This window comes from Zeus faber (genome assembly GCF_960531495.2).
Source record: "Zeus faber genome assembly, chromosome: 2".
NCBI lineage: Eukaryota > Metazoa > Chordata > Actinopteri > Zeiformes > Zeidae > Zeus > Zeus faber.
Genome location: NC_137189.1, coordinates 16460794 through 16486687, shown reverse-complemented (window position 1 = coordinate 16486687; position 25894 = coordinate 16460794). Strand labels below are relative to the sequence as shown.

Genomic DNA, 25894 nt, shown 5'->3' with positions numbered 1-25894 from the left:
TTATTATTATTATTATTATTATTATTATTATTATTATTATTATTTTATTTTAATTTTTTTTTTGCAATGATTGCAGTCTATTTCGGAATTGCAAGTACCATATACATATAATAGAAGGAAGCTATATTTGCACTTAGAAGTGAAAGAGACTTCCATTTGAAGTTTGAACTGGACATTTCCATGTTAGTTATATGTTGTGTCCTACTAAAACTCAGTGAGAGTTACAGGTTGAGTTATACTGAAACTTGGTGGCACTCCCATATTCTATTTTGTTGGATCTCAGTAAGCGTTCCATGTTGTATTTTATTGGAAATCGGGGACAGTTTCATGTTCTATTATTGTTCCATTAATTCAATTAAAGTAAATAATGAACAATAATAAACACAGTGTCAAAATCAGAAATCTCGCTATTGTGGTAGCTGAAAATTTCAGTGTAGTCCATATGCCCAGCTGTCCTATGACGTTACCGTGATCAGATCAAATCACACGATGTATTTGTCATTGACGTATAGCAGATATACCCAATGAGACCAAATGTTAAGAAAATTTGATTTCTCCTATTATGGATATAAACTCTAAATGATCGTACCACAATGTAAAATATATTTTATAGTCAATGTTTTATTATGAACATACATTTTAATGAAATTCGGAATCGCCCCGATTCGGCAGATCAGACGTTTAAGAAAAAAAAAAAAAATCTGAAATCGAAGCGGCCAAGAAAATTGCGATGGGTGCATCTCTAGTTGGTGATTCAGTAACTTTACGAGATGATGCATTTCAAGAGGTATATCCTAATGAGATGTATGAATTTGTATACTGTATATAGTTAGCTGTAATAGCTCGCATACGTTCGTTGCCTACGCTCGTTACTAGATGGCTGCGGTGTGAATAATTGAATAATAAGCTTCAGTAACTCAAACACCACGGAGACTTCCTGTTAGACTCTGTTGCTTCAAATATTTTCCAAAGGTTAGCAGGTCTGAATTGATGCAGCCTTGTAATTTTTATCTTGTAACACAAGATCGCTTTAATATAGATGGAATTAGATTTTTTTTCATGGCCGCAGTGTTACCAAATAAAATACTGCTTAAGTGCATGAGAGTTATCCATTGAAGTCTTTGTGACTTTTGTGGATCCGTGCAAATTAACTGATGCCACATGCTGAGCCGGCATTCCAGGCAAGCTGTGTTCCTGGTCACCTAGTGCAGGACGCAGCAAGGTGACTCGAGGAAGGCAATGGGACACCAAGAGGCACTTAAACACAGGGAGGGTGGTAGAGGGTGGATTGAGGAGAGGATGTGCGTTGATGTGTTCCCTCAGGTTGACTTTGCCACGAGAAGCTCTGATTAGCGATTACCCAGTCGATACTCGGGTGGATGTGGAGCGTCGGTGCTGTCGTGTCTTGTGCTGTTGTAGCAACAGCAGCAGCAGCAGCTGTCATGGCGCAAGGTCCATACATCACCGGGACTCTCTACCTGCATCAGACGCATACCATAGTGAGGATCGCGGCGTCTGCTGTGGAACAGGAACTGGGGAACTACGGAACTGCGGAATGGCCGCTGTTCTTAATGGGGGCGATGGGACGGTGTCCCAAGTTATCCAAGGTGACAGGGATGTGTGGTGAGCAGAACACACCCCGCTCTGCGCTCTCAGCAAAGTTCCTACTGTGTGGCCACAGTCGCCACACGATGGAAATAAGTCCCCGGTGAATCAGCACATTCAGCTTAACTCCCTCAAGCCCGAACCGGAAGCGGTTTAGCCACAAGATCAAGTTCAGAGTCCATGAGCTGGTGTGGTGCCAGACCTGGTGCTCCACCCTCGCTTGGACCAGATTTGCATTGGTACAGCGTCGGTTTCAAAGTAGCCTTTTTGATCCCCACCTCTTATGAATCTGAGCTTGTAGACATATGAGAAAGGGAGGGATGAGCAAAAACCGCAACATACACTACTCACAAAAAGTTTGGGATATTTGGCTTTTGGGTGAAATTTATGGAAAATGTGAAAAGTTCACGCGACAGTGATATTATATCATGAAAGTAGGGCATTTAAGTAGAAGCATGCAATGGTGATTTTCTCATCTCAAACAATTTATTGAAACAAAAGCCAACAACAGTGGTGGGTTTACAACAACAAAAAATGTCAATGTCTCAATAACTTGTCATGTGCCCTTGAGCATCAATTACAGCTTGACAACGACGTCTCATGCTGTTCACAAGTCGACTTATTGTCTGCTGAGGCATGGACCCCACTCTTCTTGAAGGGCGGCCCTCAGGTCATTGAGGTTCTGGGGTACAGAGTGACGAGCCTCTACACGGCGACTCAGCTGATCCCATAGATTTTCTATGGGATTCAGGTCTGGAGAAAGTGCAGGCCACTCCATTTGAGGTACCCCAGTCTCCAGCAGCCGTTCCCTAATGATGCCACCTCGATGAGCTGGAGCATTGTCGTCCATGAAGATGAAATTAGGCCTGTGTTGTTCATGCAGGGGCACATTGACTAGATTAATGGTGTTATTCAGGTAGTATGGGCTTGTCACTGTACCATTCACAAAGTGTAGGGCAGTTCTGTATTGACTAGACACACCTGCCCACACTGTAACACCACCACCACCAAAGGCTCGTCTGGTGACAACAGTGGCTGATGCATAGCGCTCTTCTTGACATCTCCAACATCGTTGGCTGCCATCATTTCTGCTCAACGTGAATCGACTTCCAGCATCAATGCTCGTCCAGCATCAATGCTCCCTGGCCCGTGCAAGACGATGATGCCTGTGCCTGGTGGTGTGGTCAGGTTCCCTTGCAGGTCGTCTAGCACGCAGACCACGCTGATGTCAACGGTTTTGAATGGTCTGACGTAACACTTGGGTGCCTCTCATCTGCGCAGGGTACTGTTCACAATGAAGCGGTCATCAGTGTGGGATGTGGCCAAAGGACGTCCACTTCTATGCCTTTCTGTGTGTGACTCTTGTGGTAGAGACTTAACCTACATTCCCATGCATATTGTTCTATGGACAACAACCTACTTAAACACCTCTTCGTAATCCTAGCACAATATTGGCCACATACATCATCTTTTTATTGGGGGGGAAAATGTCAACATTGTAATGCCAGTGCTGACATTTTTATACATCATAAGAAGTATTTCACTGAACAAATTCAGTTTAATATGGAAATTAAATATTTCAATTTGTTTGACTATCGGGGTATGGCGATTTAGAAATCAAAACAAAATAATTGAATTGTATTGACTATAAATTTTTATTTTATTAAAAATATATATTTATTTATTCATATAGATATTTAACTATTTATTATTATTATTATTATTATTATTATTATTATAAGGGGTCCAGCCCGCAGGAAAAAATTGTCTCGTGAAAATTCTCAATTTTGAAATCAAACTACTTGGAACACAACAACGGCAGAAGCTACGAACACGGTTGACGTCTTGTTTGAACGGGTATGTAACAAACACCTCGTGGTTGAAATTTCATTCAAATCGATCCACATACGGAGCAGAAATTACTAAAAACCAACCAATATTGATCGACATCACAGACGCGGACCAATGCATTTCACGCCAAAATATTTCCAACCCGGCTAAAAGTATTTGGAACACAATAATGACAGAAGCTGCGAACACGGTCATTTAAACCGGTATGTCACAAGCATCTTGTAGTTTCAATTTCATCCAAATCGATCCACATACAGAGCAGATATTAGTGACAAACCAAACAACTTTGACCCCAAATATTCAGCTGATCCTGCTTGACTGACATGACACTATTCGTAAACAAAATGAACGATATAAGATTTAGAGTAAGAGGCTTTATGATGTCATCACACTATTTACTATAAATGTGCAGGTTCTGATTCAGAATGTCTATTGCACCGTGTCCGGCGTGCGGCGTAGACTTTGTGGCTCTGTAGGGGTCGACTTTACCGACTGTGTTTACGTGTATATTTATGTACTTTCTTACCTGGTAGATGTCTGTAGATTTTTCAGATTGATATTTTATCTCTTTCGTCCCCATTACTTTGCTGGATTCATGACAAATACGCAAAAAAGCAGTCCACAAAAACTCGTGACCACATCGAGTCGAATCCACTGAAATGTGCGACTGAGTGATGCGTTCAAGATCCAGCGAGTAGTCGGGAAAAAAAATGAAGCCGTGCAATGGTAATTACTCACAGAGATACCACAACGGGTTTTCGTATTTCATGGAAATATGACTTATTGAAAAAGTAATTAAACGAAAAAAGTAAACAATAAAATTTTGTAAGTTTGATTGCCTTTGTAATCCTCTGTCAATACGTCAACCTATGTAAATTTGTCAGCATTGACGGACAACGCCACCTACAAGCGACACATCACCTACTGTCACTGAGACTGCATATATGTACTTAAACAAAAAAGGTACGTTTTAACAATGACAAGATTTGGTTCAAGGTAAAATATAAACTTTTTTCTTTTTTATAAACATCATGTTTAAACCGTTTCCTACAGCTAAATGTAGCAGTTTTAAATGAAAAGAATATTATGACTGACTCAAGGTCAGTCACAATAGTCAAAAAGTAATTGAATATTTTTTTAAATAAAATATTCATTACTATGGAAGTACCTCCACGATGTAAGTCCACCATGTTTGATGTTAATTAAGAATTAAGAATAAACTGGACCCCATGTATTGCTGCCTGCAGCTTTATTTATTATTGTTAATATTCCCTGAACTGGATCTTCCGGACAACATAACAGTATGTGTGAATGGGTTAACCCCTAACCCCTTACCCCTTTTTAATCCCACGTCACCTTAACTACTCCCTGTTGCAAGGGGTGTATTGATGACCAAAGGTGGAGGTACACTTAAAAAGAAGTATAAGTTTTGGACCAAAAAGACATCTTCAAAAAAAGATGAGAACAAATTAACGTGTTATCTGGGATCTTGCGGTGTTCTCTGCGCAAGCCCCTGACCCCCTAGCCCACCACCACCACCAACACCTGCCTCCTCGCAGCTGTGTCGTATTTTTTGTTTCCACTCTTCCTCTTTCTCTCGGCCCTGGCTAAAAAGAAAAAGGAGAAGTGCTTGCGTTAGCCGGAGCACCGATTACGCTCTAATTCACTAATTAAACCGATCGATGGCTATTGATCACCCCCCCCTCGAAATAATCTTTCAAAATGACAACTCAAGGCCGAGATTCTGGGCTACCTCCTCTTCCACCCCCACCACACTCATCACAATCGACAACAATACGGTTTTAAAACAGATATGTGTTATTATTCAACATTTATTCTGACATTATTCATATAGTGTAAAATTCCCTATGATTACCATGATAATAGATTATTCCCTATCCCCCCAAAACAATACTATATACAGATTTTAATTAAATTTGTTGGTACCCTTACAGCTCTTTAAAACAATGCTCCATTCCTCCTAAAAAAAAATTATGAAATGAAATGCAGTTTTCTCATATATACCTGCATGCCTTTGGTATGTCATAGAGTAAAGCAAATAAACTGTGAAAAGAAATAAATTATTGCTAAAGAGATGAGTTATATTCTGAAATGGCCTGGACAGATTTGTTGGTACCCCTTAGAAAAGATTATAAATAATTGGATTATAGAGATATTTCAAACTAACTGTTTTCTGTGAATCGTATCACACATGTCTTCAATCTTATAATCAGTCATTCAGCCTATTTAAATGGAGAAAAGTAGTCAATCTGCTGTTTGGTGTCATCGTGTGCACCACACTGAACATGGACCAGAGAAAGCAAAGGAGAGAGTTGTCTGAGGAGATCTGAAAGAAAATTATAGACAAGCATGTTAAAGGTAAACGCTATAAGACCATCTCCAAGCAGCCTGACATTCCTGTGACTACAGTTGCAAATATTATTAAGGCGTTTAAGGTCCATTGGACTGTAGCCAACCTCCTTGGACGCGGCCACAAGAGGAAAATTGACCCCAGATTGAACAGAAGGATAGTGCAAATGGTAGAAAAAGAGCCAAGGGCAACTTCCAAAGAGGTACAAGCTGAACTCCAAGGTCAAGGTACATCAGTGTCTGGTTGCGTCATCCGTCACTTTTTGAGTGACAGTGGGCTCCATGGAAGAAGTCCCAGGAGGACTTCACTTTTGAAAAAAAAACCTTCAAAAAGCCAGACGGGAATTTGCTAAAATGCATATTGACAAGCCACAATGCTTCTGGGAAAACATCCTTTCGACAGACGAGTCAAAAAACTGGAGCTTTTTGGCAAATCACATCAGCTCTACTGTATGTTCACAGACAAAATAATGAAGCTTTCAAAGAAAAGAGCACCATACCTACTGTGAAACATGGAGGAGGCTCGGTTATGTTTTGGGGCTGCTTTGCTTCGTTGGGCATGGGGTGCCTTGAATAATGAAATCTCAAGACTATCAAGGCATCCTGGAGTAAAATGTACTGCCCAGTGTCAGAAAGCTCTGTCTCAGTCGCAGGTCATGGGTCCCCAACAGGATAATGACCAAACATACACACACCTAAAAGCACCCAAGAAAGGATAAGAACAAAACATTGGACTATTCTGAAGTGTCCTTCTATGAGCCCTGATCTGAATCCTATGGAACATCTATGGAAAGAGCTGAAACTTGCAGTCTGGAGAAGGCACCCTTCAAACCTGAGACAGCTGGAGCAGTTTGCTCAGGAAGAGTGGGCAAAACTACCTTTTGACATGTGCAGAAGTCTCATTGAGAGCTACAGAAATCGCTTGATTGCAGTGATGCCTCTAAAGGTTGTGCAACAAAATATTAGGTTAAGGGTCCCATCATTTTTGTCAATGCCATTTTAGAATAGAATTGATCTCTTCAGCAATAATTTATCTCTTTCCACTGTTTCTTTGCTTTACTCTGACATACCAAAGGCATGCAAGTATACATGTATAATAATAATTGCTTTTAATTTCATCACTTTTCAAAGGAATGAAGCATTGTTTCAATGAGCTGTAAGGGTACCGGCAAATTTGTCCATGTCTGTATTTATATCTATTAGGGATGCAATGGTACAGTGGGCTCACGATTCGATATGTATCAGGGTTTTGGGGCCACGATAACGGTACGGTTTCGGTATCTTTATGTTCAAGAAAAAATCTAAAGCTAAAAGGTGTAAAAAATGTTTTTATAGTAGTCTGCCACAAATGACTGGTGTAATGCTCTGTGTGTATGACTGTGGGGGGAGATGGGGGTTCAAGTTTATGGGTGGGTTGTTATAATTTGCATAGGTCCATCTAATTGGAGGGGAGGTGTCCGGGATAGTGGATAATTCAAATATGTGTGTGTGTGTGTGTGTGTGTGTGTGTGTGTGTGTGTGTGTGTGTGTGTGTGTGTGTGTGTGTGTGTGTGTGTGTGTGTGTGTGTGTGTGTGTGTGTGTAAAACATTTCATAAAAAAAAAAAATCAAACCAGTACTTTAGTTAGTTACACTACTCACAAAAAGTTAGGGATATTCGGCTTTTGGGTGAAATTGGATGAACCTAAAATGTACTATAACCTTTACAGGTGACCAATACATTTCCTGGTTCAATTAGAATTGGTATTTAAACAGTTCTCTTCATCATGCTGTTCACATTTTGACATCATGAGACCAAGACAACACCTAACAATTGATCAACAGTACCTCACCATTGTGAGGCTTCAAGGATGTTCTCAGAGGGAAGTGGCCACTGAGCTTAGAGTGTCACAGAGTGTCATCAGCAGCTTGCAATGATGCTGGACGAGGGACCAGTGGCCTCAGTGCTGTTCTCTGATTAAAGTCGATTCACGTTGAGCAGAAATGATGGCCGCCAACGATGTTGGAGACGTCAAGGAGAGCGCTATGCATCAGCCACTGTTGTCACCAGACGAGCCTTTGGTGGTGGTGGTGTTACAGTGTGGGCAGGTGTGTCTAGTCAATACAGAACTGCCCTACACTTTGTGAATGGTACAGTGACAAGCCCATACTACCTGAATAACACCATTAATCCAGTCATTGTGCCCCTGCATGAACAACACAGGCCTAATTTCATCTTCATGGACGACAATGCTCCAGCTCATCGAGGTTGCATCATTAGGGAACGGCTGCTGGAGACTGGGATACCTCAAATGGAGTGGCCTGCACTTTCTCCAGACCTGAATCCCATAGAAAATCTATGGGATCAGCTGAGTCGCCGTGTAGAGGCTCATAACTCTGTACCCCAGAACCTCAATGACCTGAGGGCCGCCCTTCAAGAAGAGTGGGGTCCATGCCTCAGCAGACAATAAGTCAACTTGTGAACAGCATGAGACGTCATTGTCAAGCTGTAATTGATGCTCAAGGGCACATGACAAGTTATTGATACATTGACATTTTTTGTTGTTGTAAACCCACCACTGTTGTTGGCTTTTGTTTCAATCAATTGTTTTATATGAGGAAATCACCATTGCATGCTTCTACTTAAATGCCCTACTTTCATGATATAATATCACTGTAGCGTGAACTTTTTACATTTTCCATGAATTTCACCCGAAAGCCAAATATCCCTAACTTTTTGTGAGTAGTGTATTTTTGTGTAGAACAGGTATAAACAGTATTTTTCACACATAAATAGTAATAGTAAAATAAAACCTCACAGTCAGACAGTGGGTGTGTTTTTGCTTTGTTAAACTGACGTGACAGTGGGTGCGCTCCTTTTGAGCCAGGGCACCTCCCGACCTCTTATATAGAGGGGGAAACATAAAACAACGACATAAAACCTAAAACTTGACAATAAAAAAAGAAGGGCTCATCACCCAGCGAGACTCAGTTCCCTTCATTCTTACAAAAGAGCCGTTCAGAAGAACCAGATCGTTTTGTTTAAATGGAAAAGGCTGCGTAGCTGCGCGCAGTTGAAAAATAAATAAATAAATCCCTCACGCAAAAAAATAGAGAAATGCAGCGCTCTTTCTCTATTTTTGCACGAGGGGTTTATTTATTTTCAGCCCTGCTGATGTGGCCAGTGGAGCCGCAGCAGTGTATTCAATAGGAAGCAGCACTTACTGCACGCAGCACCGCTCCGGTGGATTTTTACGTGGATATCAAAATACAGCGGTTCACGTGTGCGTATGGAACCGTAGGGGGCGTACCGAACGGTTTGATTATATACCCTGTACCATTGCATCCCAAATATCTATATGCATATCATCCCACAGCTCCTTTATCATGTTAAATGGGTCAATGAGGGAAAGTAAGAGCAGAGTAGGGTGGTTTACACTCAGTGATTTGGGTCACCACAGGACCACAAGTGTAGGTGCTTTGGTCTGAATGCACGTTATTTATAGTGCTGGGATGGTGAATGTCACTTGTTAGAACGTGTGTGTGTGTGTGTGTGTGTGTGTGTGTGTGTGTGTGTGTGTGTGTGTGTGTGTGTGTGTGTGTGTGTGTGTGTGTGTGTGTGTGTGTGTGTGTGTGTGTGTGTGTGTGTGTGGAACATTTCTGCCTTTTGAGTCCGCCTCACCCCGGATCCATTTTTACGGCCCACTTTCAAGATGCATATTGATCAGCCTCCTGATGTGGGTTGCTAAGGTATCAGCCGTGTTGTGCTACGACCGTGGAGAGAGAGTCATTGCTCACTGCCTCTGACATGCAGTGCGTTATTAGCTGCTGACTGGGTGTCACAAGCAGCTCTCAACATGGACCCGGAGCGTTGCCTTTATACACTGACTACATTTTCTGTGGTTGTTGCAATTTAAAATGCTTGATTTGACAGCAGCAGCTTTTCTCAAAATATGCAATGTAATTTGTGAAATTTTATGTGTTTTCTTTAGTTGTTTTTTTTTTTTTGTTTTTTTTAATTAGCAAAAATTGCAGTTCAAGTATTTTTTTTATTACTACCAATGAAGAACGACTTGTCATACCACAGCCTTGAAATATTTTAGTACTCCTTCATTTTTGTTTTCTAAACATAAAGAACCATAGCCTGGGAGCCAGACCAATCTGCAGCTCATGTTTCATTACCTCTGCAGAGTACGTCTGGCCACGCTCCCATTCAAACAGATTTCCACCGACCTCGCCAGGGTCGGACCAATCACAGCCATTTAATATGGGGTGGGTTTGATACGATAACGATGCAGAGGAGAGGCGCTGACGCACCTTACCAAGAGTCTGCCGCTACGTGGAACGGTCTGTTCAATCCGTTATCGCGACAGTATTAAACAAACTGGACGGTTTATTTTCTCTAAAAAGCTTTTGTTGATAAGAAAGATGTTTGCTGTACTTCCGACAGGATTTGGGAAAAGTTTAATTTACCCAGTCACTCGCTATATAATACGGAAATTGGTTGAATTTGAATTGAATTGTCATGGTCGCAAAAACGAAATTCCTTGCAGGGACTACTTTGACAGAAAGTGATGAGTTTATACACCAACTTACAGTTGATCCACATGTTCAATAAAGACTTAACAGGGTTTTAAAATCGGACCCCCTTTTTTTTTTTTTTTTTTTTTTCTCCTCCCAGTGCACAACATGAAGCCCCTGCTGACCGTCAGCTTCACCTCCGGGGACATTAGCCTGATGAACAACTACGACGACCTCTCCCCGACCCTCATCCGCACCGGTCTCAAAGGTGTGCGTGCGTGCGTGCGTGCGTGCGTGCGTGCGTGCGTGCGTGCGTGCGTGCGTGCGTGCATGCGTGCTCTACTTGGATCCCTGTAAAAGTATTATGATGTGTGTACTTTTCGGTTCGTTCTATGCATGTATATTTTTTCTTTCCGTGCTGTAGACGTCGTGGTGCAGTGGTGCTCCCAGGGTGACCTCCTCGCCGTGGCTGGGATGGAGAGGACTCTGCTTCTCCCCCCCGACCCGTCCTGTCCCCCGCCTCTCAGGAACGCCGTCGTCAAGTTCTACAACGTCCGCGGGGAACACATCTACTCACTGGACACGCCGGCACAGGTGATCAGGGAACGCCCGGAAAAAACTGTTTCCATGTTGTTCTCCTTTAGCCAACAGGATATACTAAATGAAGTCATGAAGGAAAGTGAGATATATGTATGTATGCAAGCACTTTGTATTCACAGAAACAAAACTATAAATGTACCTACTTTCTGCAGCTTTGCCCAACTCAACAACATTGAACAATAGATTTTTGCAATATATGGAGTTTTACAATATAGATTATATTTTGTATAGTGTGTTATGCAAAAGTAAATATTTTGTTTTATATTTGTGGGGAAAAAATGTGAAAAAAAAAAAAAAAAAAAGCTCAACATTTTGAAAATATTTGGCAAAAAAAGGACAGCATTTTGAAACATTAAAGAAGGCTTTTTAATAACATCATTGTAAATTTTCCATGGAAAACATCTATCTGTCAGAGGCTTTCCTCACTGCCTCTATCCTGCAGTACGTCAGACAGCTTTCACTTCCCCGCAACACGAAAAATAGACTAAACAAGCATTGCATATGCAAAGACAAGTTAAAAGTGCAAGGTGATGACCACGGCAGTAACTTACTAGCTTGTGAAATATTAGGCTCTGTGTCTACATCGTACAGAAAGACTAATGTAGGAATCTGTTGAAAACTATCGATGCTCAGCACAAACTGCCTGAGTGTAAATCTTTTGCTGAAGAGGCACCGTCCCAAGGTTTATAATTTACAGCGATGTGTGAGGGGAAAGTCACTGTCCAACCTCAGAATTTACAATGTACCTCTAGTGTACATGCAGGCGTTGCCAGTTCTGCTTTGAGACAAATTTTACTACTTTGAACTCAATGTGGGGTGAAAAATTATAAGATGCTGGGTGTGGGCTTTTTGTGGCTGTTTTCTAATCACACCTCAACCGTGAAGAATAGTGTCCTCACCTCAGGCTCTGATGTTAAAAACTGTACCTAACTTTAAGGTGAACTCATGCAGATGCGTACATTATGCTCACCTCCAGCTCGGTAACGTAACCCCTAAATTAGTAGTAGGCTATATCCACAGTGCTTTTAGGATATAATATTACATAACATTATATAATATTGGCATAATAATGCAAGTTGGATGGATTAAACCTCAAACATTAGGACTTTGGGATGCGTTTTGAGCAGACCTTGCGCTGGAAATGTTTGGACTTGGCAACCCCTTTGATCTGGCAAGTAGCAACCTTGACAGCAGTTGATCTATGGTTGAAAATGGCAAATGTACACAAGCCTCAGGGTGAGTTTCTTTCAGAAGTAATTTAACATATTATATAAATGAACATTTTGTTATTCTGATGTCTGATTTCAATAAATAAGACATGTATATTTGTCGGCAAATTTTTTAATTATGGCTTAAAACACATATTTCCCAGCACTACCAGCAACCCTTGCAATCATCCATTACCCCATGTACATGCATCCTATCTTACTAAATGTCATATATAAATGTCCTAAAATCTGCCTCTCCCCTCCTCTCGCAGCGTCCCATCACCACGCTGTGCTGGGGTCACAGGGACTCTCGCCTGTTCCTGGCATGTGGCCCGGCGCTCTATGTGGTGCGGGTGGAGCACCGCGTGGCCTGCCTGCAACTGCTCTGCCAGCAGGGCATTGCCACGGCGCTGAAGGAGGAGAAGGACGCAGCCAAGCTAGCCATCCCGTCCCGCCTCTGCTCCTACGTCACCGCAGCCTTCGTTCCAACCATCAAGGTAAAAAACAAAAGCAAAAAATCCACTGTGTGATGAGACACAGGAGTTAGCTGTGGCAGTGGGGGTAATATGTGATAAATCCCTGTGTGTAAAGCAACACGATATGTTTATTTTTATTGAAATTAAAGTTTAGGGAAAGTTGATCTAATCTATATTTCTAACATTGCAAAAATAGAAACAGTTGTCGTGTTAATGTAATGCTCCCAATTTGACCATTTTGGAATAAATTCATGCATCAGTTTATTGTAGTTTATTGTATTTACAATTATTGTTTGATGTTGAAATTGTCGATTTCACTTTTATTGCCACCATGGAAATAAAATTGGATGTATCGTTTATAGTGGTTAAGTGTGTGTGTGTGTGTGTGTGTGTGTGTGTGTGTGTGTGTGTGTGTGTGTGTGTGTGTGTGTGTGTGTGTGTGTGTGTGTGTGTGTGTGTGTGTGTGTGTATATATATATATATATATATATATATATATATATATATATATATATATATATATATATATATATATATATATATATATATATATATATATATAATTTTTTTTTTTTTTTTGAAGCTCAGGCTAGTTGGTGTGTCTGACTCTTGAGCACATCACATTTTGTTGACAACCTCCCAAAATACATTCTGGGTAGTTCAGGCTGATGTCTCTGCAATTTCAAAAGTGTTACTCAGAGTGTAGACTTGGGATTCTGGTGAAGTTTGAAGTAACTCAGTTGACTCTCATGAATAAAAGAAAAAGTCTGCGTTTCAAAATGTGGAAAAAATGCATGTTGTTGCTTACTCCCCCCTCGCAGCCCCCCATCCCAGACCCCAACAACATGCGCGACTTTGTGAGCTACCCGACGGCCGGCAACGAGCGTCTGCACTGCACCATGAAGCGCACGGAGGACAACCCCGAGGTGGGGGGCCCATGCTACACCCTCTACCTGGAGTACCTGGGGGGTCTGGTGCCCATCCTCAAAGGAAGACGCATCAGCAAGCTGCGGCCTGAGTTCGTCATCATGGACCCCAAGACAGACGGGAAAGCAGGTGAGGGGGGCGGTTGAAAGATGTTAAATCATGAAATGGCAAAAAAATCCATCTATTAACATTTTTTATAGACTGCTGGGAAAACACATAAGGCAATTTCAAGACATCGGGTTTGAGTTTACCAACATTTTGTACCTTATCTTGTTTTAATTATGCGGCGCTTCCAGGCCCTTATGGGCCGTTCTATTTAAGCAGCCAATCTGTAGTGGTGTGTTTTGTTTGTTTATTTCAAAGTCCAACAAACTGCGGCACGTGGGCCAAAAGTCAAACGAAAGGCTCGCTGGAAAAACAACAGAAGAGTCCACAGGGGTTAGTCTATACATAGGTTTAGGGCTTTAGTCCTGTCGGCGCGGGTTAGGTTTGGCGTGGCGTCTCCGCCAAGCACCCATCTCCCTACTGTGGGGAAAAACAGCGACTAAATCACTTCCTGGTCTGGGATTGTACGAATACAGGGGAGCTCCTCCCTCGATTTGCCCGATCCCCAGCAGCTGAGCAGCCCCGGGATGGGAGCCTGCACCGCCTGTCTGCGGCGGCGGCGGCTTGACCACGCCCCCTTGGTCCGCCACACAATCCCTCCTGCCCTACCTGCCCTACCTGCTTTACTGCATTGCTGCGCTCCCTCCACCTCCCCTGCATCCACGGCTCTACTCTTCTATCCAAATGGGGGGTTTCAAGCTCATCGCTCCTATATTTTTTAATTCTCTAAGCATGTCTCTGTTTGCTGGATACCTCGCCTGTAGCGATGAGCAGTAGAGCCCAGACGCCAAACTCAAACGATGCAAACTAAATCAAGATCATTTTAAAGTAAATCTAAGAGTCGTCTGTCAGAACTGTGATTAAATGGTCTAAAGATGAGGGTCGTTGAGTTGATTCCAAATTCACTAAGACCAAATAAGCCACTCTTTAATAAATACACAAACACATGATTTGAATGATTGTAAGTTTGTATGGTCTGATCTGAAGATCACGTGTATAGCAAGGTTCCTTTATACAGTATGTAAATCAGTCAAGGTTAATTTTCATATATACACATTGAAAGATTGCGAATAAACACTTTTCTGTTGTGGTGAAAAAGAAATATGCTATTAAATATATAATTATATTCAATATACTGTATAAAGGCTATTTTGGACAGAACTAGGAGAGTTGCATTTATGGCGCTTATGTGTTCCTAAGATTCGTTCTTATCTTGAGAAGTCCAAATTTTCCTTTGAATAATGTCCTTCCATTCGTGAACAAGTCAGGACAGGGGTTGAAAGCTGTTTTAGTGTCCATATTCATTGTTGTTGGTGTAAGGGAGGAAGATGCGCAGAACAGAAGGTATTGGAGGCAGATGATCCACTGTGGCGACCCCTAACAGGAGCCGCCAATAGAAAAAGAAGATACATTGTTGTTTGCTTGTTGTTACGTCAGGCTTGTAGCTACAAGCCTGGGTTATTATAGGCTGTGGATTGCATGTGCGTTAATTATCTAATGAGGGGCGGTACATGGGACAGGCTGACAATTAGTGTAAAATATACTTGAGCAGACAGTAATTTAGTTTTGGTTTAATGTATGAAATCAGTGACGCATTTAACTTACCCCTGAAAACCTAATTTTTGTCATTGCTGTTATACCGAAGCTGTTGCTGCTTATTTTACTTGAATGATCGTACAATTGTATAGAAATTATAATGTAATTTGTCTCGTAATATGTCTTTAAAATTTCCCAGTAATCATCTTCCGTCCAGACATTATGCCAGTGAACATTGTCCCACCTCAATGGGTTTTAAGGTAGAGTTCCTGAAGCTAGCATGGAAAGAGTGTTTCCGTCACACGGGGCAGAATGAGTCCATGTTAATTAAAAGCTGCTTAATGGGGACTCCGATGGCCCCTGCTTCCTCATAAATCAACCGGCTCCCCCTTTCAGCGAAATGATAAATGAAGCCAGCCATGAAATGCTTGCAGCTCTTTCACACTTTTAATGCCTATAAATTAGTTTGACCTAAACCTGAGCCGGAGTAGATCACAGTGGTATGGATGATAAACAGAGGAGAAAACTAGACTACTTCTCCAGTAGTTTGGACCAAATAGGTCTAGACCTTCATGCTTATCAGATGGAGGATATTGGTGGTGCAGGTGCAATGGTCAAGGTTTGGAGGATGAAGGACGCCCCCTTCAGGTTGTTGAAATTGTCAGAGTGAAGACCTTAACATAATAATAATGAATGAAGGAATTATGGGGAGGGGAACCAGCCAGGCCTTCACTATGTTTCCACTATCAAATCCAATGGTATTTTTAAAACAAAATTAGGACTTGTGAAATGTTCATGATAGACATTAGGGATGCAATGGTACAGTGGGCTCCTGGTTCGGTATACATCACCGTTTTGGGGCAACAGTAACGGTACGTTTTTGGTATCTTTATATTTAAGAAAAATGTAAAGAAAATTAAAAAAAAATGAAAAGGTGTAAAAAATGTTTTTATAATAGTCTGCCACTAATAACTAGTGTAACGCTCTGTGTGTATGACTGTGGGGGGAGAGGAGACGAGGGTTCAATTCTAATTTGTGGGTTATCATTTTCATAAGTTCATGTAATTGGAGGGGAGGTGTTCAGTATAGTGGATAATTCAAATATACATTTTTGTTAATATTTATCTATTTATATATATGATATTTTAAAAATGTTTAACAATAAAAAAATAAATAAACCAGTATTAAAGTTAGTTATTTTTGTGTAGAACAGTATTTTTTACACATAAATTATAATAGTAAAATAAAACCTCACAGTCAAATCGTGTTGGATGTGTGTGCGTGTGTGCCTTCGCTTTGTGAACTCGATGTAGACGGTGGTGCGCTCCATTTCAGCCATGGCACCTCCCAGGGAGGGAGGAGCATATGCTATCTCTTACATGGAGGGGGAAACATTTGCCGGTGGCAGGAGACAGCATCTTAAAAAAAACAACATAAAACTGTAAAACTTGGCAACAAAAGAAGGGCTCATCACCCAGTGAGACTTGGTTCCCTTCATTCCTACAAAAAAGCCGTACAAATGAATCGGCTTGTTCATGAACGACCCAACACTAGTTCGAGTGGAAGCGAGTATCTGAAGAGAAGTTCATAATAAAGAGGGACACAGCCTTCCCAGGGGGTTATTTTCCCATTGGACACCTTGATTGATTGCACTCTTTATGAAAACATTTCTATGTAGTTTTACCTCGTGTTTCTATTGAAAAAGCTACGTAGGGGCGTGCAGTTGAAGGAGAAAAAAAATAAAAAATAAAAAAATGGACCTCTCGTGCAAAAACAGAGAAATGCTGCTGTGGACCCCGCCCAGCTGATGTGGCCATTGGAGCTGCAATAGTGGATTTAATAGGAAGCGGCACGCCATGGCACAAACGTGACTTTTACCGTAATACCTTCATACGTGTATACCGCATAGCGATACTGCATACTTCACGTCTGCACATTGAATCGTAGGGGGCGTACCAAATGGGTCAATAACATACTGTGTATCGTTGCATCTCTAATAAACAGACATTCATCATAGTGCTCCTTCTGGTTCCCCAGTGGATGAGACTTATGTAGGTCAATGACTCCACATGATAACAAGTCGATCTTTTTGATCGTTTCCTCAGAACATCATCAGTCAGCTAACCCCTCCCCCCCAAACGTTTAGTTCAACTCATCCCCTTCGTCCTTCCGGTTTCACTCCTTCACAGACGAGGTTTACGGCAACACGCTGATCTCCTCCATGATCGACAGCTGTAACTGCTCCGACTCCAGTGACATCGAGCTGAGCGACGACTGGGTGGGCAAGAAATCCCCAAAGATCTCCAGAGGCAGCAAGTCCCCCAAACTGCCCAGGTACAGACTACGGACCACCGTCAATGCAGTTTCACCATAAATATTATCTTTGTGTGTAGTGTGAATATGCCAATTTATTTGACATTAAGTAAATTTTATTACACAGTTATGTGGAGTGCTTGATTCTGATTGGTCAATAGTGGCAATCAGCTTTCAATTATTTTTGAATGATAACTGCTGTCTGTTCATAATGGCCATTGTCACAGGCGACCGCATCTATGATTTGCTTCTCTGCTACACTAACTCTTCTTGGATAAAATAAGTTGTATTGGAATGTTCTGCACTGTGTTGCTTGTCTGTGGTGCACTGCATGCCTAAACCTTCTTTTTTCCATTTTGCTACCTTCTCTGTAGAGACTTAGTCTGTCCCTTTACCAACAGGATAAACATTGATCCCAGAAAATCCCCAAAGCTGTCCCGTGCAACGCAAGAGATCTCAAGGTCGCCGCGGTTACCCATACGGAAGCCCTCCATTGGCTCACCAAGTCTTACACGGAGAGAATTCCCCCTGGATGATATCACTCAAGTAATAAATCTCTATTCAGCTTGATTTCTTGGTTATTTTACACTGTTGAGATGAATCTGCTTTGCCCAATGTTCCCTGTTCTTCCTTCTGTAGCATAATTACCTTGCTCAGGTCACATCCAATATTTGGGGAACCAAGTTCAAGATTGTTGGACTTGCTGCATTCCTGCCGACAAATCTTGGAGCAGGTAGCACTTTACACTTTGGCAACCCAAGATCAATGCTCACATCACATACTCTGTGGTTTTTAAAACATATATATTATATGGTGATTATATTTTGCATCAATTAAGACATTATTTATTTTATTCTTTCCCCTTCAGTCATCTATAAGACCAGCCTGCTCCACCTGCAGCCCAGGCAGATGACCATCTACCTGCCAGAGGTGCGCAAGATCTCCATGGATTACATCAACCTGCCCGTTTTCAGTCCCAACGTCTTCAGCGAGGACGAGGACGACCTTCCCGTCACAGGCTCCGCCGGTGTTCCAGATGACAACCCACCCTGCACCGTCAACATCCCCATCGCCCCCATCCACAGCCCCGCTCAGGCCATGTCCCCCACCCAGAGCATTGGTCTGGTCCAATCGCTCCTGGCCAATCAGAACGTTCAGCTGGACGTCCTCTCCAATCCCACGACCAGCCCCGCCGGCGCCATGGCTGCTGGCTCGGACCAAAGCCAGGACACCGTTCTGACGGCCCAATACACCGTCCCTGCCAGGTACTCCAATCCTGGGCAGGTGATCTTCGGAGGGCTGGAGATGAGCCGTCTCATGGTGGGACCTCCCCCCTCTCATCACCCACAGCAGCTCCAGCAACAACAAAGTCATCATCAACAACAACACCACCAACAGCAACTTCAACAGCACCAACAACAAATGCAGCAACACCAACAGCAGCTTCAGCAGCAACAACAGCAACTCCAGCAGCAACAGATGCTGCAGCAACAACACATACAGCAGCAGCAACTTCAGCAACAACACATTCAGCAGCAGATCCAGCACATGCAACTCCAACACCAACAGCAGCTCCAACACCAACAGCAGCTCCAACACCAACAGCAACTCCAACACCAACAGCAGCAGCAGCTCCAACATCAACAACAACTTCAGCAGCAACAGCAGCTCCAGCAGCACATACAGCAGCAGCAACAGCAACAAATTCAGCATCAACAACATCAACATCATCAACAACATCATCAACAACAACAACAACAACAACAGCACCATCAAATATCACAGCAGCAGCTACTGCAAATCAAGCAGCAGCTCCAGATTCAAATCTCTGCTCCGTCATTGGCGTCAGGGCAGCCCTCGGGTGTGGCTGTGCACCAGCTGCAGCCGGGGACGCTGCAAATCCAGATCCCTCACCCCCCGGCCGATTTGGTGGTGGAAAGAGGGCCGGCGGCGGGGGAACACGAGCACCTACTGAAGATCAAGCCCCCCCATCCAGCTCCCCAGCTGGCTGAAGGTGACACTGTGGTGTTCAGCGCCCCCCTTGAGCTTAGCAAGATGAACCCCCCACCCCCCTACCCGGGGACGGTGGCTGCAGCCTCGGCCATTGCTGCTGCCGCCGCCGCTGCATCCAATGCAGCAGGGGGCAGTGGCGCCACCCCCCCACCTGGTGATCTGTGCATGAAGAAGGGGGAATTCCCACTGTACCCTTCAGGCCAGCAGCCAGCAGTCGCTCAGTACCCGACACCACTTGGCTACGAGAGGATAACCACCTTCGACAGCAGCGGAAATGTGGAAGAGGTGTGTCGGCCCCGGACGCGCCTCATCTGCAACCAGAACGTCTACACGCTGCAGGGCCCCGGCAGCTCCGCCACTCTCAGGGTCACCTCTTCATCTTCCTCTTCCTCCGCCGACAGTAAGAAGATCCAGCTGCCCTACGCCTCCGCCACGCTCAACAGACTCACTGTGCCACGTTACTCCATACCCAGCGGGGACCCGCCGCCTTACCCCGACCCTGCTAACCAGAGCGCCGCCGTCAGCAGGAACCCCGGACAGAGGCTTGACAGCAACCTGATTCACGCCACCCTCAGGAGGAACAGTCGAGAGGCTGCGCTCAAGGTCTCCCAGATGCTGGAACCACCAAGACCCCTGCCTCCTAAAGCCAAAAACAGCAGTACGCTGGCAGCATCATACCAGCAGAGGGTGCCGACAGCCCTGTACACCTGTAGCCAGTGCAGCAGCGGGTCCAGCCTTGGGAGTGCGGCACCAGGCAGCGCTAATGGAATAGCGGGAGGGACGATCATCAGGCAGGATTTCCCTCCAGGGAACGGCGCTCCTCACAGCACAGTGATCGTTCACTCCAACAGCGCCACTCCGCTGGCGTCACAGTCGTCTTACAGCCTGCTCAGCTCACTGGACGGATCAGGGACCGGAAACGCGAGCAGCAGAGACCGGGCCGACTATGTCAACTCCGCGTTCAGTGAGGACGAGGCGCTGAATCAGTCATTGAGGCACCTCGCACTAGGGGGCCCCGATGTGTCTGGGCTGGTTGTCAAACGGCCCCCGCCCTACCAGTGGGACCCGGCTGCAACGGATGATGTGTGGGTTCCTCAGGAACGCACAGCAACCTTAAGCTCTGCTGGACCCCACAAGCCGCCTCCTCTCATCCTCAGCCCCGCTCAACACTTGGACGTGTCCCGGTTACCTTTCATCCTTTCCCCGAAGTCGCCCACCAGCCCCAGCGCTGCGTCTTTCCAAGCTGCCGCCGCCGGCTACCAGATTTCTCTCCAGTACGCCCCTGGCACCGGCTACTCCGGGGCCCAACTCCAGCCCGTTCCTGGGTCACCGCGCCCCTGCTCCTCCCCTAAGGAGGTGGTGGCGCCACTGCCGTTTCCGCAGCAGGAAGCGACCCTGGTCCTGCCCCCTGGCTACCCAACCAACCTGGCCTGCTGCCCTCTCCCCCCTATGTATCCAGGAGGAAGCTCCTGCGCCCGGCTGCCCATCCCGCCCATCGCCCTCCACACCCCCTGGGGAACATATAACTCCTGTCCCCCCATGCCCAGCCCTGCGGCGCCGCTGCCTCCCAAGGCCTCACACATGGCCGCGGAGAAAAGTGTATTCTCGCCACCTCCTCCTCCGCCTCCCCCCACTCCCCCACCGCCGCCGCCTCCGGCATCCGCAGAGCTGCAGGGTCAGGTGGGCTCACCCGAGGCCATGGCGGAGGCTGGGGAGGTTTTCCAGGAGGTTCTGTCCCTCACCGAGAGCCCAGTGCCGCAGCGGTCGGAAAAGTTCACCAAGAAGAACCGCAAGCGAGTGGACGGCCGTGCCGAGGAGGCCAACGTGCCATCCCTCGCGGAGGGGGGCAGGGCCAAGAAGGAGGGCCGGGCCCTAGGGGATTTCAACTCGCTCATCTCCAGCCCCCGCCTGGGGGGCCGGGACAAGAAGAAGCTAAAGGGCCAGAAGGAGCAGCAGATGAAGTCCAAGAAGCTGAGCAAGGCTCCCACCAACAGCGAGTTCCAGGACAGCTCAGAGAGCGAGCCCGAGCTCTTCATCAGCGGCGATGAGCTGCTGAACCAGTGCCAGAGCAGCAAGAAGGGCTGGAAGAGCAAGAGGAGCCTCCGCGCTGCCAGCGAGCTGGACGAGATCAAGTGTCGGAAGGCCAACGAGAAGGAGGACCGTGGGCTCGGCAGCCAGGGCTTCGTCTATGTCATGGCTAACAAGCAGCCACTGTGGAATGAGGCCACGCAAGTCTACCAGCTGGACTTTGGGGGTCGCGTCACGCAGGAGTCGGCCAAGAACTTTCAGATTGAACTAGAGGGAAGACAGGTAAAAAAAACAAAAAAAAACTTGTAGTACCGTTGAAAAATCTATTTTATATATGCTTAAAGATTGTCAAGTATTGTATAGAAGGAAAAGAAAGGTATTTTTGCAGTTTCATTTACACACCACTGATCTCTACAGTGACCTACAGTTCTGTACTAATGTGTTTGCTTATACGCAGGTGATGCAGTTTGGCAGGATTGATGGCAACGCCTACATCCTGGATTTCCAGTATCCCTTTTCTGCTGTACAAGCCTTCGCAGTAGCTTTGGCCAACGTCACGCAACGCCTCAAATGAGATGTCCCTCCCTCCTTCCCTCCCTCTCTCACTCTCTCCTCCTGAACTGAGGCTGGGATCCGAATGCCATCTGCTGAACACCTTTCAATTTCTTTGATTTCTTGTAAAGAGACAAAAAAAAAAAAGATGAACTCTGGTCTGCTTAGGGGGACAGATGAAACTACACTGCACTACACAATGTTGCCATGAGAGATGGTGCAATAAGCATTGGCTGCAGATGCCACTGCCCTCTTTGGGAAGTCGGCGGCGCTTTGCAATGCTCGCGGGGCCAAAAAGCCGAGTTTTTTGGAGGGGTGGGTGGTAATCATGCAAATAAATGCTGCTCCAGCGATAAGAAGCTCACAGACATGATTACCTGACAGGTTGGTTGTTGGAGCGATGCTTTCGGGACGCGTTCGTCTCTGCGGTTTAAAAGAGGACCGGCAGTAATACTTGAAAAATCAAACCCACACTCTGGAGAACAAAGATGGTACTACTGGGCACTGAAATCCATTGCTGTACAAAACTTCAGTGAAAGCAGTCACCACTTTATATTACACTGCGTTTTGCTTGTAGGGGTTTATATTTAATGAAAACTAAAACTTTGTAGAGGATAGGGGCGTCTTTTGTTTTAGGTCACCGACATTTTATTTTTGTTACCTTTCAAAAAAAACGCGGCGGCCGGATTTGAGGCTCCGTTAATATGCATCGTCCGAGGAGCCCGACGAGTTATTTCATACATTTCTCTGTCACAAAACTTGGAAAGGTAAGGGAATTAACAGAGCTTAGTTGGAACCGCAATCTATTCAACTGAGTTTTCTTGGAATTTGAAGGAAGGGGGAGCGGCGTTCTCCGCCATGGGTTAATTTATCTGTACATTTTCTTGTTTACCTTCTTACTACTCTGACTTTTACCTTTGTAGTCATTGTTTCTGTGTTCACATACAATCTTATTACCTTGTTGACATGGCTTTCGACATATCTGTGACTTTGGGAGGAAGAACGGCTGAATTAGGATAGTGCTGTATAGGCTGAAGATTTAAATGTTGGCGAGGGTTGTACAAAAGAGCGTTGACTGATATCCTGTACTGTAATTAAAATATAGCCCTCGTTCCCTTACGGTGGCAAAAAGTGTATCAAGGCCAGGTTCCAAAAAGCTGGACGTCTGGCACAAAGTACTTCCACCCGCTGTCACTTCTGTGAAGTGAGGTCATAGTTGAGGGGCTTCCCTACACCTAGAGACCACGCTTAATGTGTAAGGTACAGGAAATATTTTTGTACATTTCACCTATGCCATTTCATACTTTAATCAAAGGTTGTGTAAATACACATGTATCATTGACGGGTAGATGACACCGTGTGTGTGTGTGTATGTGTGTGTGTGTGTGTGTGTGTGAGAGAGAGACACAGACGTCTGTTTACACCCGTCTCCACTGTCTCGATGTGAAGTGGAATCGGCCGGCAGAGCAGAACCCGTAGTGCTGTTGAGCTTGAATAGAAATGATAATGAGGTGAAGGGGAAGGAAAAGAAAAACGAGGAAACTGCCCAAAGTGGCATAGACCTCTTCACTTTATGAATTCATGAATTGATCCTGAGATTAGATCAGGTTGTTTTCTTTGAGTCAAGCAAAACAATCCCAAATGGTTGAACCAAGATGAAACTAGTACCAGGTATGAACCAAAATAGCTTTTTTTTGTTTTGTTTTTAAGATTTAGGCCTAATACAATTTGATATAGAACGGCTCAACTAAAAATGATGTGCCAAAAAATACCCATCATTAAAGATAAGTTTCAAAACATCTTTGAAACTGGCCTGGAGATTAAAGAGGAAAGGAAAAAAAAAGGCTTAGAACTTGTGTTTATGGTCAACAAAACCAAGTTCAGGTCTTTGAGATTTGAGAGAGAGAATTGAGATTACTTTTCTGTAGCTTTTTGTTTAGTTTCTTCCCTGACAGACACAGGTCGGTCAAAAGGGGTCTAAATGTAAGGATTGGTATGAAAATGCTTGATGGAGAAAGAGTTAAATGTTGAGAAGAACACGGATCATGGGCATGGTGTAAACGAGATGTCAGACAATGTGTATTTTGGGTTAGTTGTGCAATATAAAAATAAAAAACCCCTGCCATCACACACTGACCGCAGCTTGACACGATGCTGAAAAACGATCCCCATCTGTGGCGTTTTATTTATGTGAGGTCATAAAGGCTTCAAAAGGCTGTATCTGACTCGGTGGGGTGGGGGGGTGGTCATTTCTTTGTGTTGATAAGGTTTTGTTACAAACTGCAGCTGAGTGGGAAGGCGAGGGCAGGTTGAGGGGAAAGGGGCACATTTTTCTGTGTTTGGTGAAGTTTGCGTTGGACAGAAAAGACGTGAGTGAATACAGTAAGTGGCCAGTTGTTTAGTGTAGTCAGTAGACTAGTTGTGTAGGATGTATCTGTCAAGTCGAGGTGTGTCTGTATTCAATCGTACGGTCGATCAACCCCATCAGTGTTATATCTATTACCTTCAATTTGTGTGTGTGTGTGTGTGTTTTCACCCTAAAAAAGGCTACTGCTTTATTTTTCTTTTCTTTTTTTTTACTGTTTATTCTCATGCTTGCAGGTCAACTTAGATTTTGGTCATGACTTCTTTATACACACATCATAATCCACGGTCCTTTATCAGAATTGCCTATGGACATTGGGTTAAGAATTAATCTTTTGATTGACGACATATTGTAGATATTGTTGGATGGGTTTTTTTTCTTTTGAAAAGAAATGTGCTTTGTACTCGTAGATGTAGACCTAACAGGAAAAAGGCAAACCCGGAAAAAAATAAAAGTATCGAGTCTGATTTGGTGACTGAATGTTTATAGTGAATGAATAGTAAGGCATGCCATGTAAATTATTTTACAATTGTATATGTCACACATCTTTTGAATAAAATGTCATCGTTTCAGAGAAAAAGAAAATCCAAGGTCTCGTCTCCTCATGAGTTTATTTTTTAAACTTAAAAAATTGACTTTGTAATTGTATTGCCATGATCCGGATAGTTTGATTTCCATTTTGTTGATTGTAAATGACTTAATCTACAAATCTCAGCATTCCATTCAAACGTGCAAACTTATTTTTTTTAAATCCGGCTCTTATGCTTGCTTCACACTGAATCGGACAAACGACACCAACAAACCGGAAGCCCATTCATTCTTATGGACAGTCTGATTCTGCACGCGGAAAATTGTGACATGCTGCGGTGTGGAATTTCCGCATCTGTTCGAGGCTCCGGGATGCGTTCAAATTTTTCCAACTGATGCAACGAGTTTTAGTCCAACTGTACGACCGGAAGTTACATCAGTCAGTTTTTTCTTATTGGAACCGGGCTTACAACTCAATAATTTTGGTCCCCTGAGTTGGCGGCGATATCTATTTTATCCGAGGGTTTCTGTTCATTTTTGGAAATGTGTGTTATGCTTGTTCATCAAATGTCCAGCGGCCACCCTTCCCTTCCTGCGATCGCCCGATCTTTTGTTCCACTTTTGCTGAGAAAGGCGGACCCCGCCACCAAACAATGGAACGAGCACCTAGAGGGAGCGCACGCACGATACGGTACAATGAATGGCTGTTTTCTTGTGAGGCGGCCGCTCAATTAATACAGAGTTCATCTCAGATACAGGATTTTTCTTTTGTAAATTTTTCTTCTTTTAAACAAAATGATCTCACGGATTACCACTTTAACGGTGTCGAGAGCTTCCTCTATCCGTGGTGCTGAATTCTGGTCACGTGACCCTGCCTCCCTGTGCGTTGTCTCCCCTGCCTTTTGGGGAGCACACACA

The 25894-nt window shown here is 44.1% G+C and overlaps 1 protein-coding gene across 2 annotated transcripts in view; it reads left to right on the top strand.

Moving 5' to 3' along the window:
- tulp4a (TUB like protein 4a) overlaps positions 1-24293 on the top strand; it is a gene marked incomplete at its 5' end in the record, with an annotated part of 40186 nt that extends 15893 nt beyond the window's left edge. The window contains 10 exons of one of the 2 annotated variants that reach the window (XM_079996820.1): positions 10434-10593; positions 10750-10919; positions 12406-12630; positions 13431-13665; positions 17367-17511; positions 17892-18036; positions 18130-18223; positions 18359-18859; positions 19340-21813; positions 21989-24293. In XM_079996820.1, the coding sequence (XP_079852946.1) occupies positions 10434-10593; positions 10750-10919; positions 12406-12630; positions 13431-13665; positions 17367-17511; positions 17892-18036; positions 18130-18223; positions 18359-18859; positions 19340-21813; positions 21989-22105 (4266 nt within the window). In that variant the 3' untranslated portion in view covers positions 22106-24293. Of the gene's footprint in view, positions 1-10433; positions 10594-10749; positions 10920-12405; positions 12631-13430; positions 13666-17366; positions 17512-17891; positions 18037-18129; positions 18224-18358; positions 21814-21988 lie in introns of both variants that reach the window. The other variant, XM_079996819.1, reaches the window with a different exon arrangement.
- Positions 24294-25894: the final 1601 nt, after the last annotated feature.